The sequence below is a fragment of the Nicotiana tabacum genome, chromosome 17 (genome assembly GCF_000715075.1).
Source record: "Nicotiana tabacum cultivar K326 chromosome 17, ASM71507v2, whole genome shotgun sequence".
NCBI lineage: Eukaryota > Viridiplantae > Streptophyta > Magnoliopsida > Solanales > Solanaceae > Nicotiana > Nicotiana tabacum.
The window spans coordinates 118068377-118082265 of NC_134096.1; the positions used below are offsets into that span (position 1 = coordinate 118068377).

The 13889-nt window shown below is 37.2% G+C and overlaps 2 protein-coding genes, 1 long non-coding RNA gene and 1 pseudogene across 3 annotated transcripts; 1 reads left to right on the forward strand and 3 right to left on the reverse strand.

The window, feature by feature from the left end:
* The first annotated feature begins 263 nt into the window (after positions 1-263).
* Positions 264-6229, forward strand: LOC142171623 (uncharacterized). The gene is made up of 3 exons (XR_012701444.1): positions 264-488; positions 1903-1965; positions 6099-6229. It is a non-coding gene; the product is annotated as an uncharacterized LOC142171623 (long non-coding RNA).
* LOC107803893 (trans-resveratrol di-O-methyltransferase-like) lies at positions 2015-4767 on the reverse strand. Its single transcript, XM_016627689.2, has 2 exons — positions 3622-4767; positions 2015-3188 (listed from the first exon to the last, which is right to left on the reverse strand). The coding sequence occupies exons 1-2, from the start codon at positions 4549-4551 to the stop codon at positions 2880-2882; spliced, it is 1239 nt and encodes a 412-aa protein (XP_016483175.2). The 5' UTR covers positions 4552-4767; the 3' UTR covers positions 2015-2879.
* LOC107803892 (trans-resveratrol di-O-methyltransferase-like) lies at positions 4885-6672 on the reverse strand. Its single transcript, XM_016627688.2, has 2 exons — positions 5518-6672; positions 4885-5350 (listed from the first exon to the last, which is right to left on the reverse strand). The coding sequence occupies exons 1-2, from the start codon at positions 6286-6288 to the stop codon at positions 5042-5044; spliced, it is 1080 nt and encodes a 359-aa protein (XP_016483174.1). The 5' UTR covers positions 6289-6672; the 3' UTR covers positions 4885-5041.
* A 1163-nt stretch (positions 6673-7835) lies between these two features.
* On the reverse strand, positions 7836-9818 carry LOC107803894 (trans-resveratrol di-O-methyltransferase-like; annotated as a pseudogene).
* Between the last annotated feature and the right edge of the window lie 4071 nt (positions 9819-13889).

Below are 13889 nucleotides of genomic sequence, written 5' to 3' on the forward strand. Positions count from 1 at the left end.
AAGGCAATTAAACCGAAAGTCTGTAACTTATCAGTTTAAGGGAGGTATTGTTGGGATTATCCTTTTATTTAGGAATTATTTGTTTAATGTTTGTTTGGTCTTTTATTTAGTTGAATTGGTCAGCTCCTAGTTATTAGGAAGTGGACGAGTGGTTTTAGTTGACATAGTGGAGTCTGTTAGGAGTCCTAGTTAATGTTTGTTTAGTCGTGGGTTTGTGGGTTTCATGCGCAGTCATGAAGTCTCTGTAAAGGCCTATATAATGGCTTCTTCTGTTGCAAATAAAGGTGTGAGTTTGCAATATTAAAAATGCCATCTTATCCATTTTCTTATCTGCTCTATTCTATCATAGATAACTAAGAGAAATTCACTACAGTGTAGAGGGCTTTTCGGCAGTGGCAGGGATTCTCTTGAACCGTTGGTGGCGTGAACTTAGAGAGCTAGAAAGAGTAAAATATTCTTGCAAGTTACAACTCAACTGTGATAGAAAGGTATAGGTTTAATTTTATCACTATGGCTATATTTCTTGAATTAATCTAGGAAGGATATCACTAATTCTTTTTGTTATAATGACAAAGATCGAGTTGGGAACAGTGTGGTCATGGAAAACATTGTAGTATTTATAAGGCCATGGGAATATAAGTAGAATTTTGTAATGAAAATCTTACTATTTAAAATATGGATAAGAACTATTTGAGATTGCCCTTTTGAAGTTAGAACACTTTGCACATGGAATTCGTTTTAGAGTTTTGTATATATTGTTAGATTAGTTACATACTTGCATTACATATATTCATGTAATAAGGTTAGAATTCCTCTAACTCACGTGTAGTTACAGGTGCATTAATGAGCGTAAAGTTTAGGATGATTAGAAACCTTTTAAGCCAGCCAAATAAGCTTTGAATATGTGAATGATTAAGGGATTAGTCGACTGATTAGCATACCAATTGTTGGATTTAGTATAAGAATTCAGATTTGCCTTATCGTAGTATCGAGATTGGAACTTGATGATAGATTGGACTCTTCCACTTATGGGTAGTTCGATAATATCATTTGTTCGGGGATTTAACCATAATCGACGGGAGTCGACTTTTGAGTTAACTTTATTTTGAATATTTCAAAAGAATTATGAGATCAACCCGATTAACATAATTGATATTGTTAATCAATATTTTTGGTTAGATTGAGGTTGTTGGAGGCCATTTGATTGGTGTTCTAGACATTGCAAGGTTAGAAAACTTTTCGTTAATGAGGTAAGTGAGACTTTAAGTTTTGATACTTGCTTTTCAAAACCTGTCTTGAAAATGTATTTTATCTGCGGTGTCCATGTGTTGGGACAAGGGTGCGCTTGGCAGAATCGGTGATCTTTGACTAGCCGCAAATATATTATTTTATGACAAAAATAATACTAAAATTACTTTGTAAGTTGTTTGATGGTGTGATATGGCTGTGAGCCATGATGCTGGGTTTGATGGTTTGATACGGTTGTGAGCCATGATGTTGGGGCATTGTGTATGCTTTTGTACATCACTAGAGCATTGTGTATGTTTCTTGATATAATTGAGGCATTGTGTATGCTTCTGTGTTCATTTGTATGCTCTTTACATATTTGAGGCATTGTGGTGTCGTCGTGGACTTGTCGGGGTGTTAGTAAATTTTTTACACTGTCATTTATGACAAGTCCTTAGTGTAAATTGTGTTGAGATATAAAATGCTACCTGTTAAATACTGGTCTAAACTTTATTGAGTATTATATTGTGCAATAATTTCTGTGCATATTATATATGTACTTTTTGTGTGTTTGTATTTTCTAATACTTGTTCCAGGGTATTTAAAGTGGCGGGTCGAGAATCCTACTGGGTTATATTCACGTATAACTCACTCCTTACCTGCATATCCATGTAGATACTATTCGTGGAGACAGAGCTAGTAGCTGACGAGTTCTCTAGAGTTGATCCAATTATTGAGGTGAGTCATTGCATTATTCGTGGAGGCTGCCAAAAAGTCTTTATCATTTATTCATATGATGTTTTTTATATTCCTCTTAGATGCTCCATGGTCTAGTGTGGGATTTGGGATAGAGTGTTATTCCTTAATTTTCATTATTATTATTCATAAATATTTATGGAATAATTTAGATCGGTAATTATGCATCAAATTATCAAAATATTGAAACTTGCGTTTATTTTGATTGACTTTTTAAAAAAAATGCTAATTGTATGGTATAAATTGGTTTACCTGGCGGGTAGTGTTAGTTGAGTGTCAGTCACGACTAGAGGATACTTTAGGACGTGACATAAACACTTTTCAAAGCAAGCAGATTTTGGAAGTTTGGTCAAATATGCTATTAAATTGGGGCAAAATTGCGGTGTATATGGCAACGTATCATGCAAGTCCCCATTAAATCAACCCCAAGATGAATAATTAACCTAAATAATCGCTCACCTTATCTCTTTAACTAAAAGTAGTCGATGGATGTATAACATATGGATAATTCATATATAATATATCTAATAATCGTGTATAATCGATATAATCGACTAGAGAAAATAAATGGCAAATCCGACGGGCTGTTTATGTAAAGATTCCAATCAGGATTAACTCATGGGCTAGCAGCCCACTTTATTGGGCTAGGTAGAAAAAAAAGTAAAATTGTACTACGAGGGACACTAGTAAGGCCTTGATACCAAGGGAGTCATATGCTGGTGAAAATTCTTGACTCTAGTCTCTTGAAGGAATTACAAATAGGATACCTTGGGACACTGCTTAATAAAACAGAGAAATGGGTTATTATTATGTAAGAAGGCAAGTCTTTGTTTATCAGAGCACAACATGAACATCATCTCTCTTAAGAAAAACACAATAAAACCCCATATATATTTTCAAGGGAAAACTTCAATAAGAGACCTAAGGCCAAAGATTGGTCTTATATTGTAACGAGTAAAGCCAGCTTCAAGGAATAGCTTTCCCCATTCTTCCTCAGTTCTTTCTTTTGCAGTAAAAACCATTGCCATCCACATGTCAAACATGAGCTTCACTTCAGTCATGTCTGGCTCTTCTTCATTTCTATTCAATATCATGTCAATGATAAGGACCTTCCCTTTTCTTCCCTCTTCATTCTCTGCAACAGCTTCTCTGCATTTCTTCAGTAGCTTGACACAATCCTCATCTCTCCAACTGTGCAATACATGCTGCAAAACATAACAATGTGACACTGTATCGAATTTTGATTAATTTGAGCAATATTCTGCCAACTTCAAAGATGGTTAGTTAGATCAAACAGACGTAAAATTAGTTTAACAATTAATTTAAATAATATAAAAAGGATCTAGAAAGTTGAATTCATGTGAAAAATTTGTGCTTCTGTATAATCTATGCTAGTATAGAAGGTTGTGCCTCAGATAGTGTATAGAAAATGGAGAAACAAATTCCAACCTAAGTAGAAGTTGCCCAAATTATATTTGACAATCTATGTGGGGATTTAATTTTAGTGTACTTAACCTGCTTTTTTTTTCCGAGTTACCAATCTCACTTTTATGGACTGCTCTTTTAAGTGATTTGATAGTGTGCTAAAATCAAACTCATGTACATAAAGGATGTTAAGTATAAAGTTCTTGTATATACCTTAAGCAAAATGGCATCAGCGTGAGGAATAGATTGAAACATATCCCCTCCAACATAGCTTAAATTCTCACTTTGTGGCATGTTGGCAACAACATGTTGAAGATCAAGGACAGTGCACTTCAAGTGAGGAAATGCCTCAAAAATGGTCTTAGCTATAATCCCAATGCCCCCTCCAACATCAACCAATGAGTTCATCCCCTCAAAAACTTCCTTACAATCCTTGACAACTAATCTCATCATTTGGGAATCACTAGCCATTCCTTCATTGAAATCTTTGTCGAATCTTGGATTTTGTGCACAAAATTCCCACATAGGTACCCCATGGGCTGTCTCAAATGCTGTGGCTTCTTCATTCTTATTGTGAAACCATTCAAGCATTAGTTGCCAAGGAGTGACAACGATAGGGTCAATCATTACTCTAACGCAAGGTGACAAGTTTGGGAATTCACTCTTAAGAAGCAGCCTTGAAGGAGTTGTCAAAATATATCCCTCTGTCTCTGAGTTTTCGTCGATCTTTGCTGTAGCAAAGAATCCAGAGTGCGCCAACAGGCGCATTAGTCGATAAATGCCTATTGATTTTGATGAGGGAAGTTTGAGTGCTGAAACTAGCTCAGGAAGAGTGATTGGTTTTCTGTGGTTATGTATAATATCTGGTATGCCTAGATGAATGGCACAATTCAAGGCCATGGAATTTGCATAACCAAATGCATGCTTGTAGATATGAGCCTGTGCTTTGAACAACTCATTAATATTATCTGTTTCCATTATTAGCTCAGGAAGTTCTCTATAATTGTTGCTGAAACTAGGCAAGTGTGATACATGAGCTATCTTTATGTTTATGTATTGAACTAGGCTTTTGATGGCATGCTCAGAATTGTGACAACTCACTCTTTTCTTTGTCATATGGTTCACTGTTGGCTTGTGTGACATTCAAATGTCAGCTCTAAGCTTATTCTCATGTTTACCCTAGGACTTCAATTTCCTGTCTTTTAGCATTGAAACTTAACCGCCCTTTTGTTTGTTTTTATATATCCATCTCTGTATTGCTTTCTGTTTTTCATTTAAACTTCCTCAACTACTTATTCCAAATATCAAATACTACCCATGTTAAGGCTTTTTTGGCTTTGAAGAGCTCTCTTTTTTTTTTTATTGAAAAAAAGAATATTTTAAAATCTTTAGCTTTCCTTTTTAAAAATTGGTTATTTACTATTGAGTAGAAAATAATAAACAGCTATACCAAGTACGTGCAGAGCTAGCTAGCTATTGCAAAATCATATCATTTCATTTACTTCAATCCCATTTAAAATTTTCAGCCATTTTTGGGAAAAGCTCAAACACGTTGTGCAAACTTAAACAATCATCTGATTGTTTATTTAATACTGCATGTAGGTTCATCATAATTCTTACTTACATAATATATTTAAGGAAAAACTTCAATAAGGGACCTTAGGCCAAAGACAGGGGTAATCTTGAAGGTCATGAATCCAGCCTCAAGGAATATCTTTTCCCATTCTTTCTCAGTTCTCTCTCTTCCAGGGAGATATACCATCATCAATACATCAAAAATGAGCTTGAGTTGAGTCATGTCTGCTTCTTCTTCATCTCCATTCAGCACTATGTCAATGATAATGACCTTCCCTTTTCTTCCTTCATTTTTATCCCTCATAGCTTCTCTGCATCTCTTTAGCATCTTCACACAATCCTCATCATTCCAATCATGCATAACCAGCTGCAAATTAAATGTCATATTTTCTCAACCATACGACCATGTGGAACATAACTTAGCATTATGTCATAGGTGATGAGCCACCCAAGATTACTATTTACGAACTTAGAGATCAGATGTAGTACATGTCAATTTGTAAACAAAAGAAACAAAAGTTAGCATCTTCTTACCTTAAACAAAAAAGCACCAGCAGGGGGAATGGACTGAAACATGTCACCTCCCACATATTTCAAATTTTCTGTATCCGGCATGTTAGCAACAACATGAGGGAGGTCTAAAACTGTGCATTTTAGATGAGGAAATGCAGCCAAAATAGTCTTAGCAATAACACCAGTGCCACCTCCGACATCAACCAAGGAATCCACCTCTTCAAAAACTAGTTTGCAGTCCTTCACTACCAAACTCATCATTTCGGAATCACTAGCCATAGCTTCATTGATAACTTTGTTGAATCCTGGATTTTGGTCACAATATTCCCACAAGGGTGTACCATATGCTGTTTCAAATGGGGTGGCTTCATTTCCAAGAAACCAATCGCCTAAAGAATGCCATGGATTAACCATAATAGGATCAAGCATTGCTCTGGCAAAAGGTGACAAATTTGGGATTTCACTCTTCAAAAGCAGCTTAGAAGAAGCTGTAAGAACGTACCCTTCTTGTGTTTCTGAGTTTTCATCAAGCTTTTTAGTAGCAAAAAAACCAGAGTATACCAACAGACGCATCAGTCGATGAATTCCATTTGATTTTGCAGGAGGAAGTTTCAGCTCTGAAACTAACTCAGAGAGAGTCGTTGGCTGCTTATGACTATGAATTATATCCGGTATGCCTAACTGAATTGCACAACGAAGAACCATGGAATTTGCAAAATGGAAGGTATGCTTGTAGATATGAGCCTGAGCTAGGAACATTTCACTAGCTGTTGGCACATCATTGGCTTCCATATTGATCAGAATTTCCCTGCCTTTTTCTTTCGTAAATCGGTATTGAAATGAACTAGCTACGATTTGTTACAAAGAAAGTTCAGTTCAAGGAAGATAAACTTGTGGGGGCGACAAAAATATATACTCCGACACGACTTTGGTTGATCGAGATATGAAAAAGATCATAGCCTTGGCCAATTATCTATTGATCGTGGACTTAATTAGGACAGCAAAGCCGTAAAATATTAGCCTATTTTTAGAGTCACGAGGACACAACTTGTAATGCATTTCGATTATTCCACTTTGTACTGGTGTCGAATAATTCTTGGTTCTGCCGACAAAGATTAGACAGATGAGAAAGAAATCAACTATTTTTATTTTTTTTATTTTTTGCTTCTATTGAGATTTGAATCCTACGGTGTGCTTGTTATGAAGAAAAATATTTTTCAAAAAATATTTTGCCTAAATTATTTTCTGAAAAAACTTTGCCTCACTATCCATTATCTAACACTTCTTAAAATCTAGAACTATTTCAAATGGATTAGCAGAGGAAACTATAACATCTTGTTTGTGATGGTTGTTATCTATTGTATTGTATCGATTACTTAAATACAATATTTGTTTTGATTGTTACTTAAATTTTATTGTATCATATCGTTAAATCCGTCATTACACAACGACGAAAAGTGTCACTTTATGGAATGACCGATTTAGTGTGGTCGTGTCATTTTCTTATATTTTTTTTCTCATCTTGCCCTTGCTTATTATTAAATAATCCTATTTTATCTTTTACACTACCTTTTTATATAACAATTCTACCTCGTACCTTACTTTTTCTTATAATATTGCAAGTTTATTTTTCATATTGTTGGTTCATGACATCATGAAACGACAACAAACAATACAATCTATCCAAACATTGCATCATCAAAACGCTACAATACAATACAATACTATCTGATATATTATGAAACGATACATAACAATCATCCAAACAAGAACGTTGTTTTTCCCTTTTTTAATGGAAAATATTTTTTTTGAGTGTGATTAACTTGAATATATTTTTTCGTACCAAACACAATCCTCCCATATTTTCATCCAACTTTTTTGACGATGACCCTTGAGTGCGGGTTAGACTTTTGTTCTTGATAAGTTATTCATGCGAAAAGCTAACAAATTCTCCTCTGGATTGTTTCATTCAACTCTTTTATGATGAATTTTATAACTTAAATTAACTTGACTTTCTGTTGCTTATTACAATCTTTTGTATGATAAGCAACACCAACCAATATTAACGAGTATTAATTCATTCACTTGCTAACGTTTATAAAAAAAAATTTCCCTTCACTATGTTTGCTTAGATTGGATTTCTTTCAATCTATTTTAAGTACTCTAGACTTTTTTTTCATGGTAAAAGCGCCCTGTCTATTGTAGAGTTTAGTGCTTATTATTTGGTTGGAGTGAAACTTTTCAATATAAGAGTTGCCTCTTATGCTTTTAGTGGACTAAGACCTCAGACTATTGGGAAATTTGAGTGCAATATGGTTACGTAATTGAAAATACTATGCCTAATGATTTTTATATTTGAGAATGCACAAAACTTCAATAAGGGACCTTAGTTTCAAACACGGGGGTAATCTTGTAGCTCCTGAATCCAGCTTCAAGGAACAACTTTTCCCATTCTTTCTCAGTTCTCTCTCTTCCGGTGAGTAAAACCATCATCAATACATCAAAAAAGAGCTTCAGTTCAGTCGTCTAGTTCTTCTTCTTCTATATTCAGGACTATGTCAATGATAATGACCTTCCCTTTTCTTCCTTCATCTTTATCCTTGATAGCTTCTCTGCATCTCTTTAGCATCTTCACACTATCCTCATCACTCCAATTATGCATAACAATCTGCAAAAGAAAAAAATATATTTTCAATTTCAAGCATAGGATAAAATTTCTTAACTGTTTTGTTAGACATTGGTATGAGCAAGAAAGCACAACAACAACAAAAACCCAGTATAATCTCACTAATGGGGTCTTGGTAAGGTAGTGTATACGCAGACCTTATCCCTATCCTAGGGTAGAGAGACTGTTTCCGATAGATCCTCGGTTCCCTCCCTCCAAGAACTTTCCATCTTGCTCTTGGGGTGACTCGAACTCAGAACCTCTTGGTTGGAAGTGGGGATGTTTACCAATAGAGCAACCCACTCTTGTCAAAAGCAAGAAAGCAAGAGGAGGAAACGAGAACAGCGGGGATTCAAATCACCTATTTTTAGATTCTGACAAAAAAACATAATTTAATAACCGAACTGAACAGACCCTTCATAAGTATCACAAATTCACAATCAATGACCTATAACATTTAATACAGAAATTATATAGTAATTAAAAGACTACATAATAACGTATGAACAGTGAAGTAGCAAAGGGATTTTCCAATGACTAAGTCAAGACTCAAGAGATTAAAAACTGAACATGGATTAACATTATGCCATTCTCACAAGTGATGACCCATTCAAGAGTACTCTGAGGGACACATCGATCAAGTACAGTATTTTTTGTGACCTCTTCCTTTTATAGTCATTTCCAAAAGATTCTATACAATTTAACTTTAAATTGTTCATTTTATATGATTTATAGTCTTATAAATATATCTATTGTTTATTTTAGATCACAAGTTTCAATCAACTTTCTATCTTTCTAAAATCATACCCGGTCAACCACCATTACATAAATTGGACGACAAAATACATGTCAACTTATAAACAAAAGAATAACAAAAGTTAGCATCTTCTTACCTTAAACAAAATGGCATCAGCAGAGGGAATTGACTGAAACATGTCACCTCCCACATATTTCAAATTTTCTGTATCTGGCCAACAACACGAGGAAGGTCTAAAACAGTGCATTTTATATGAGAAAATGCAGCCAAAATAGTCTTAGCAATAACACCAATGCAACCTCCAACATCAACCAAGGAATCCAGCTCTTCAAAAACTTGTTTGCAGTCCTTCACTACCAAACTCATCATTTGGGAATCACTAGTCATTGCTTCATTGAAAACTTTGTTGAATCTTGGATTTTGGTCACAAAAGTCCCACATGGATGCACCTTGTGCTGTTTCAAATGGGGTGGTTTCATTTCCAAGAAACCAATCGCCTAAAGAATGCCATGGATTCACCATAATAGGATCAACCATTGCTCTGGCAAAAGGTGACAAATTTGGGATTTCACTCTTCAAAAGTAGCTTAGAAGAAGCTGTCAGAATATACCCTTCTTGAGTTTCTGACATTTCGTCAAGACTTTTAGTAGAGAAAAAGCCGGAGTGTACCAATAGGCGCATCAATCGATGAATTCCGTTTGATTTTGCAGGAGGAAGTTTCAGCTCTGAAACTAACTCAGAGAGAGTCATTGGCTGCTTATGATTATGAATTATATCCGATATGCCTAACTGAATTGCACAACGAAGAACCATGGAATTTGCAAAATGGAAGGTATGCTTATAGATGTGAGCCTGAGCTCGGAACATTTCACTAGCTGTTGGAACATCATTGGTCTCCATTGATCAGAATTTCCCTGCTCTTTTTCTTCTTAAATCAGTATTGGTATGAACCAGTGACAGTTTACAAAGAAAGTTCAGTTCAAGGAAGATAAACTTGTAGGGGCGACAAAAATATAATTGTATAGAATATGATATGACACGTCGAAAATATAATTGTATAGAACATGATATGACACGTGGCTGACTAAAGGAGGACACGTGAAATCCAAGATGTGATGGTTGAGGACCGAACGCAGTCACTGCGCTTGTCACCGGAACGGATAACGTTCACAAAAGTGTATTAAATGTCTTTCGCCCGATAGCATTTACTAAGGAATATTCTACAGCATTAAGAGTGACGGTGTTACAGAGAATTTGGCATTTATGCTCAACGTTACATCTTCATCAATGACCCTCATAATTGGCATTAAAGGAGGTCACTATCGCACTATAATAGGACTTCTTTTCCTAGGCATAGCTATAAATAGTGAGCTCAGTTACCATTGTAAAACACAGAAAATTTCTGGCAAGAACATATACTACAGTTTATACAAAGCTTTATACAATTTCACTCTCTTGCTTTTTGATCCCATCATTGCTGTGTCCGGAAATGGTGCTCACGGAATCACTATCTTTGCTATTTCATCTACATTCTAAGGTTAAGTATTGTGTATTTCTTCGTTTATTATATTATTTTAGGATCAAGTTAATTCACTTATCTAGAAACCATGTATAAATTCGAGGGGATCAACCACATTTCGAGGACTCAATCAGTGGCACCTGCAATGAGGGGAATGACGCCACGCTGGTGCATGACAGACGGTACCCTCGACAGGTTCGGGAAAGAACTCCCGATGATGCTGACGAGGAGCAAGTAGCGGATGCCGTGAGGATCCTGCAAGAGCAACAAGTAATCATCCCAGGCCATTTCAAGCGGCAGGATCAGGTTATGACGGAACTGAAGCAGGCGCTACTCAAGTGCTTCGAATAATTCAAACATGCGCGATCCAATTCCTCTCGTTGTTCCAATAGACCAAACAACACAGAGAATTGATAACAACACTCACAGGGGTGAAGTTGGCTCTGATGGGGCTGGGGGGGAGCAGATCAGGTCTTAATAACGAGAATGATTCATTTAAAGATGAGATTTTACGAATCATGAGAGAAGTAAACGCCAACATGGATCAAATCCCGAGCGCACCACCAGTATTGAAAGGCCCGAACTCGAAGATGTATGTTCAATTACTATACAAGCCAAGTGCGGCACTAGTACTGATCCCGAAGCGTTTCAAAATGCCTGAAGATCCAAAGTATAATGGAACTTCAGACCCACATGAACATATTACCATCTACACAACGGCGGTGAAATAAAATGATCTAGCTCTTCACGAAATCGAATATGTGTTGCTAAAGAAATTCGGCAAAACTCTCATTAAGGGAGCCCTAATATGGTATTCATTACTGCCCGAGCATTCCATAGATTCCTTTGAGATGCTCGCAGATTCTTTCATTAAAGCTCATGCCGGGGCCCGAAAGGTGCAAGCCTCGAAAGGCTGACATATTTAGAATCGCACAAGGAGAATCGAAATTGTTACGAGAATTTGTCACCCGGTTCCAAAAAGAAAGAATGTTACTCCCGACCATCCTGAATGAATGGGCAGCTGAAGCATTCACCAAAGGATTGAATCCAAGAAGTTCAGACGCTTCCCGGAAACTGAAGGAAAGCCATCTTGAGTTTCAAGCAACAACCTGGGCAGATGTTCACAACCGGTACGACTCAAAAATAAAGGTCGAAGATGACCAGTCGGTTGTACATCATCAGCCAAAGAACGGGAGAAGAACAGAGAAAAATCAAAGGATGACTACGACATGGATAGACGGACTTCGAGGGGTCAATTTTTGCCCTACGAGTGTACCGAAGGCCGTGGCAGAAATTTTCGAGCAGCAAACAAGTTCACCGCTAACGGAGGGACTGGTCGTGGTCGAAACAATATATTGCTTCAAGATAAACAAACGTCGAGCCATCGAGACCTTTCTTACCCCAGGTTGTCGGAATATAACTTCAACGTCAATGTAGTGGAAATGGTGTCAGCCATGAGGAATATTAAAGAAGCACGATTCCCGAGACCTATGAGGTCTTATTCTAGCCAGAGGGATCCCAATATATGGTGTGAATACCACGGAATGAATGGTCACTAAACAGGGGACTGCCTACATCTTCGGGAGGAGGTGACAACGCTATTAAAGAATGTTCATCCACGAGAGTTCTTTAGTGATCGAGCTAAGAACAATTACGGTCGCAACAACGCAGAATCTTCGAAAGCAGGAGAAGAAGCCCCACGCCAGAAGATCAACATGATCTTTGGGGGGAACAAAATTAATGGGGTCACCTTTTCAGCGGCAAAGAAGATTAAGTATCGGTAACTCATAGCAAAACAATTCGGGAGGACGATATCACTTTCACGGAGGAAGACGCAGACGGATTACTGTTACCACACAATGACACACTGGTAATCTCTTTAAATGTGTTATATTATAAAATTAAGCGTGTTTGAGTGGGTCCAGGAAGTTCGGCTAATATCATACAATTGAGGGTATTGGAAGAAGCTAAACTCACCGGAAGCATTATTCCGGCAATAAAACTCCTCGCTGGATTCAATCTTGCGAGCGTGATGACTGGGGGAGAGATCCTGGTGCTCACGAATGCTGAAGGAGTAATGAAAACAACCTCTTCAAAGTAGTGGATGGTGATATGGGATACAACATCATCTTAGGAAAGCCGTGGCTACACGAGATGAAAGTCGTACCTTTGACGTATCACCAATTACTGAAGTTTCCAACACTCGAAGGAATCAAGCAGATAAGAGGTGACCAACCGGCAGCAACGGAGATGAATGCAATCTCAGTTTTCAACAGCAAAGGGAAGGAGGGCAGGACATAGCAATTACAGGAACTGACGCCTAATCCCGAGTTAGAAGAGGTTATTCCAGGGGCATAATCGTCAGAACAATATCATATGCCGAGATATTTCCAAGTTCCAGAAGAAACAGACGCAGGGAAATCCACAACATAGGAACTAGAGCAAGTGTCATTGTTCGAAAAAGTTTTAGAAAGAAAATTTCACTTGGGAACAGGACTGCATCCCGAGATCAGGTCTGGTTTTGTTGAATTTCGTAAACTTAACGCTGATTATTTTGCATGGTCGCACGAGGATATGACAGGTATCCCGATGGAAATAGCTGTGCACAAGCTGAGTTAATTTTCGATCCCAACGTACCATCGGTATGACAGAAGAAGTGCCATATTGCCGAGGCTAGGAATAAATTTGTCAAAGAAGAGGTAACCCTCTTGCTTAAAGTTGGTTCGGTCAGAGAGGTAAGATATCCAAACTAGCTAGGCAATGTAGTAGTAGTTCCTAAGAAGAACAATAAATTTCGTATGTGTGTAGACTATAAAGATCTTAATAAGGCATGCCTGAAAGATTCGTTTCCACTTCCAAATATTGATCAAATGATTGATGCCATGGCTGGGCACGAGTTAATGAGTTTTCATGATGCTTATTTCGGGTACTACCAAATTAAGATGAACCTAGAAGATCAGGAAAAGACTTCGTTTATAACATATTTCGGTACATATTGTTACAATGTAATGCCCTTCGGGTTGAAGAACGCTGGAGCCACTTATCAACGGCTCGTAAATAAGATGTTTGAAAAACAAATAGGAAAGACCATGGAAGTTTATATAGACGACATGATTGTTAAATTTTTGAATGCAGGTGACCACCTTAGGCATTTTCAAGAAACATTCGATATCCTGAGGAAGCATAACATGAAACTTAACCCCAAGAAGTGCGTGTTTAGGGTCAGCTCCGGTATGTTTCTGAGGTTTCTGGTCTCACAAAGGGGAATTGAAGTAAACCCCGACAAATTCAAGTCCATAGACTATATCCCGGATCAATTATCAAACGTGAAAGAAGTTCAAAGACTCACAGGAAGGTTAGCAGCTTTGAGCAGGTTCATTTCCCGGTCGTCGGAAAAGTATCATCGCTTCTTTACATTGCTCAAAACAAAAAATAATTTTGAATGGACACTG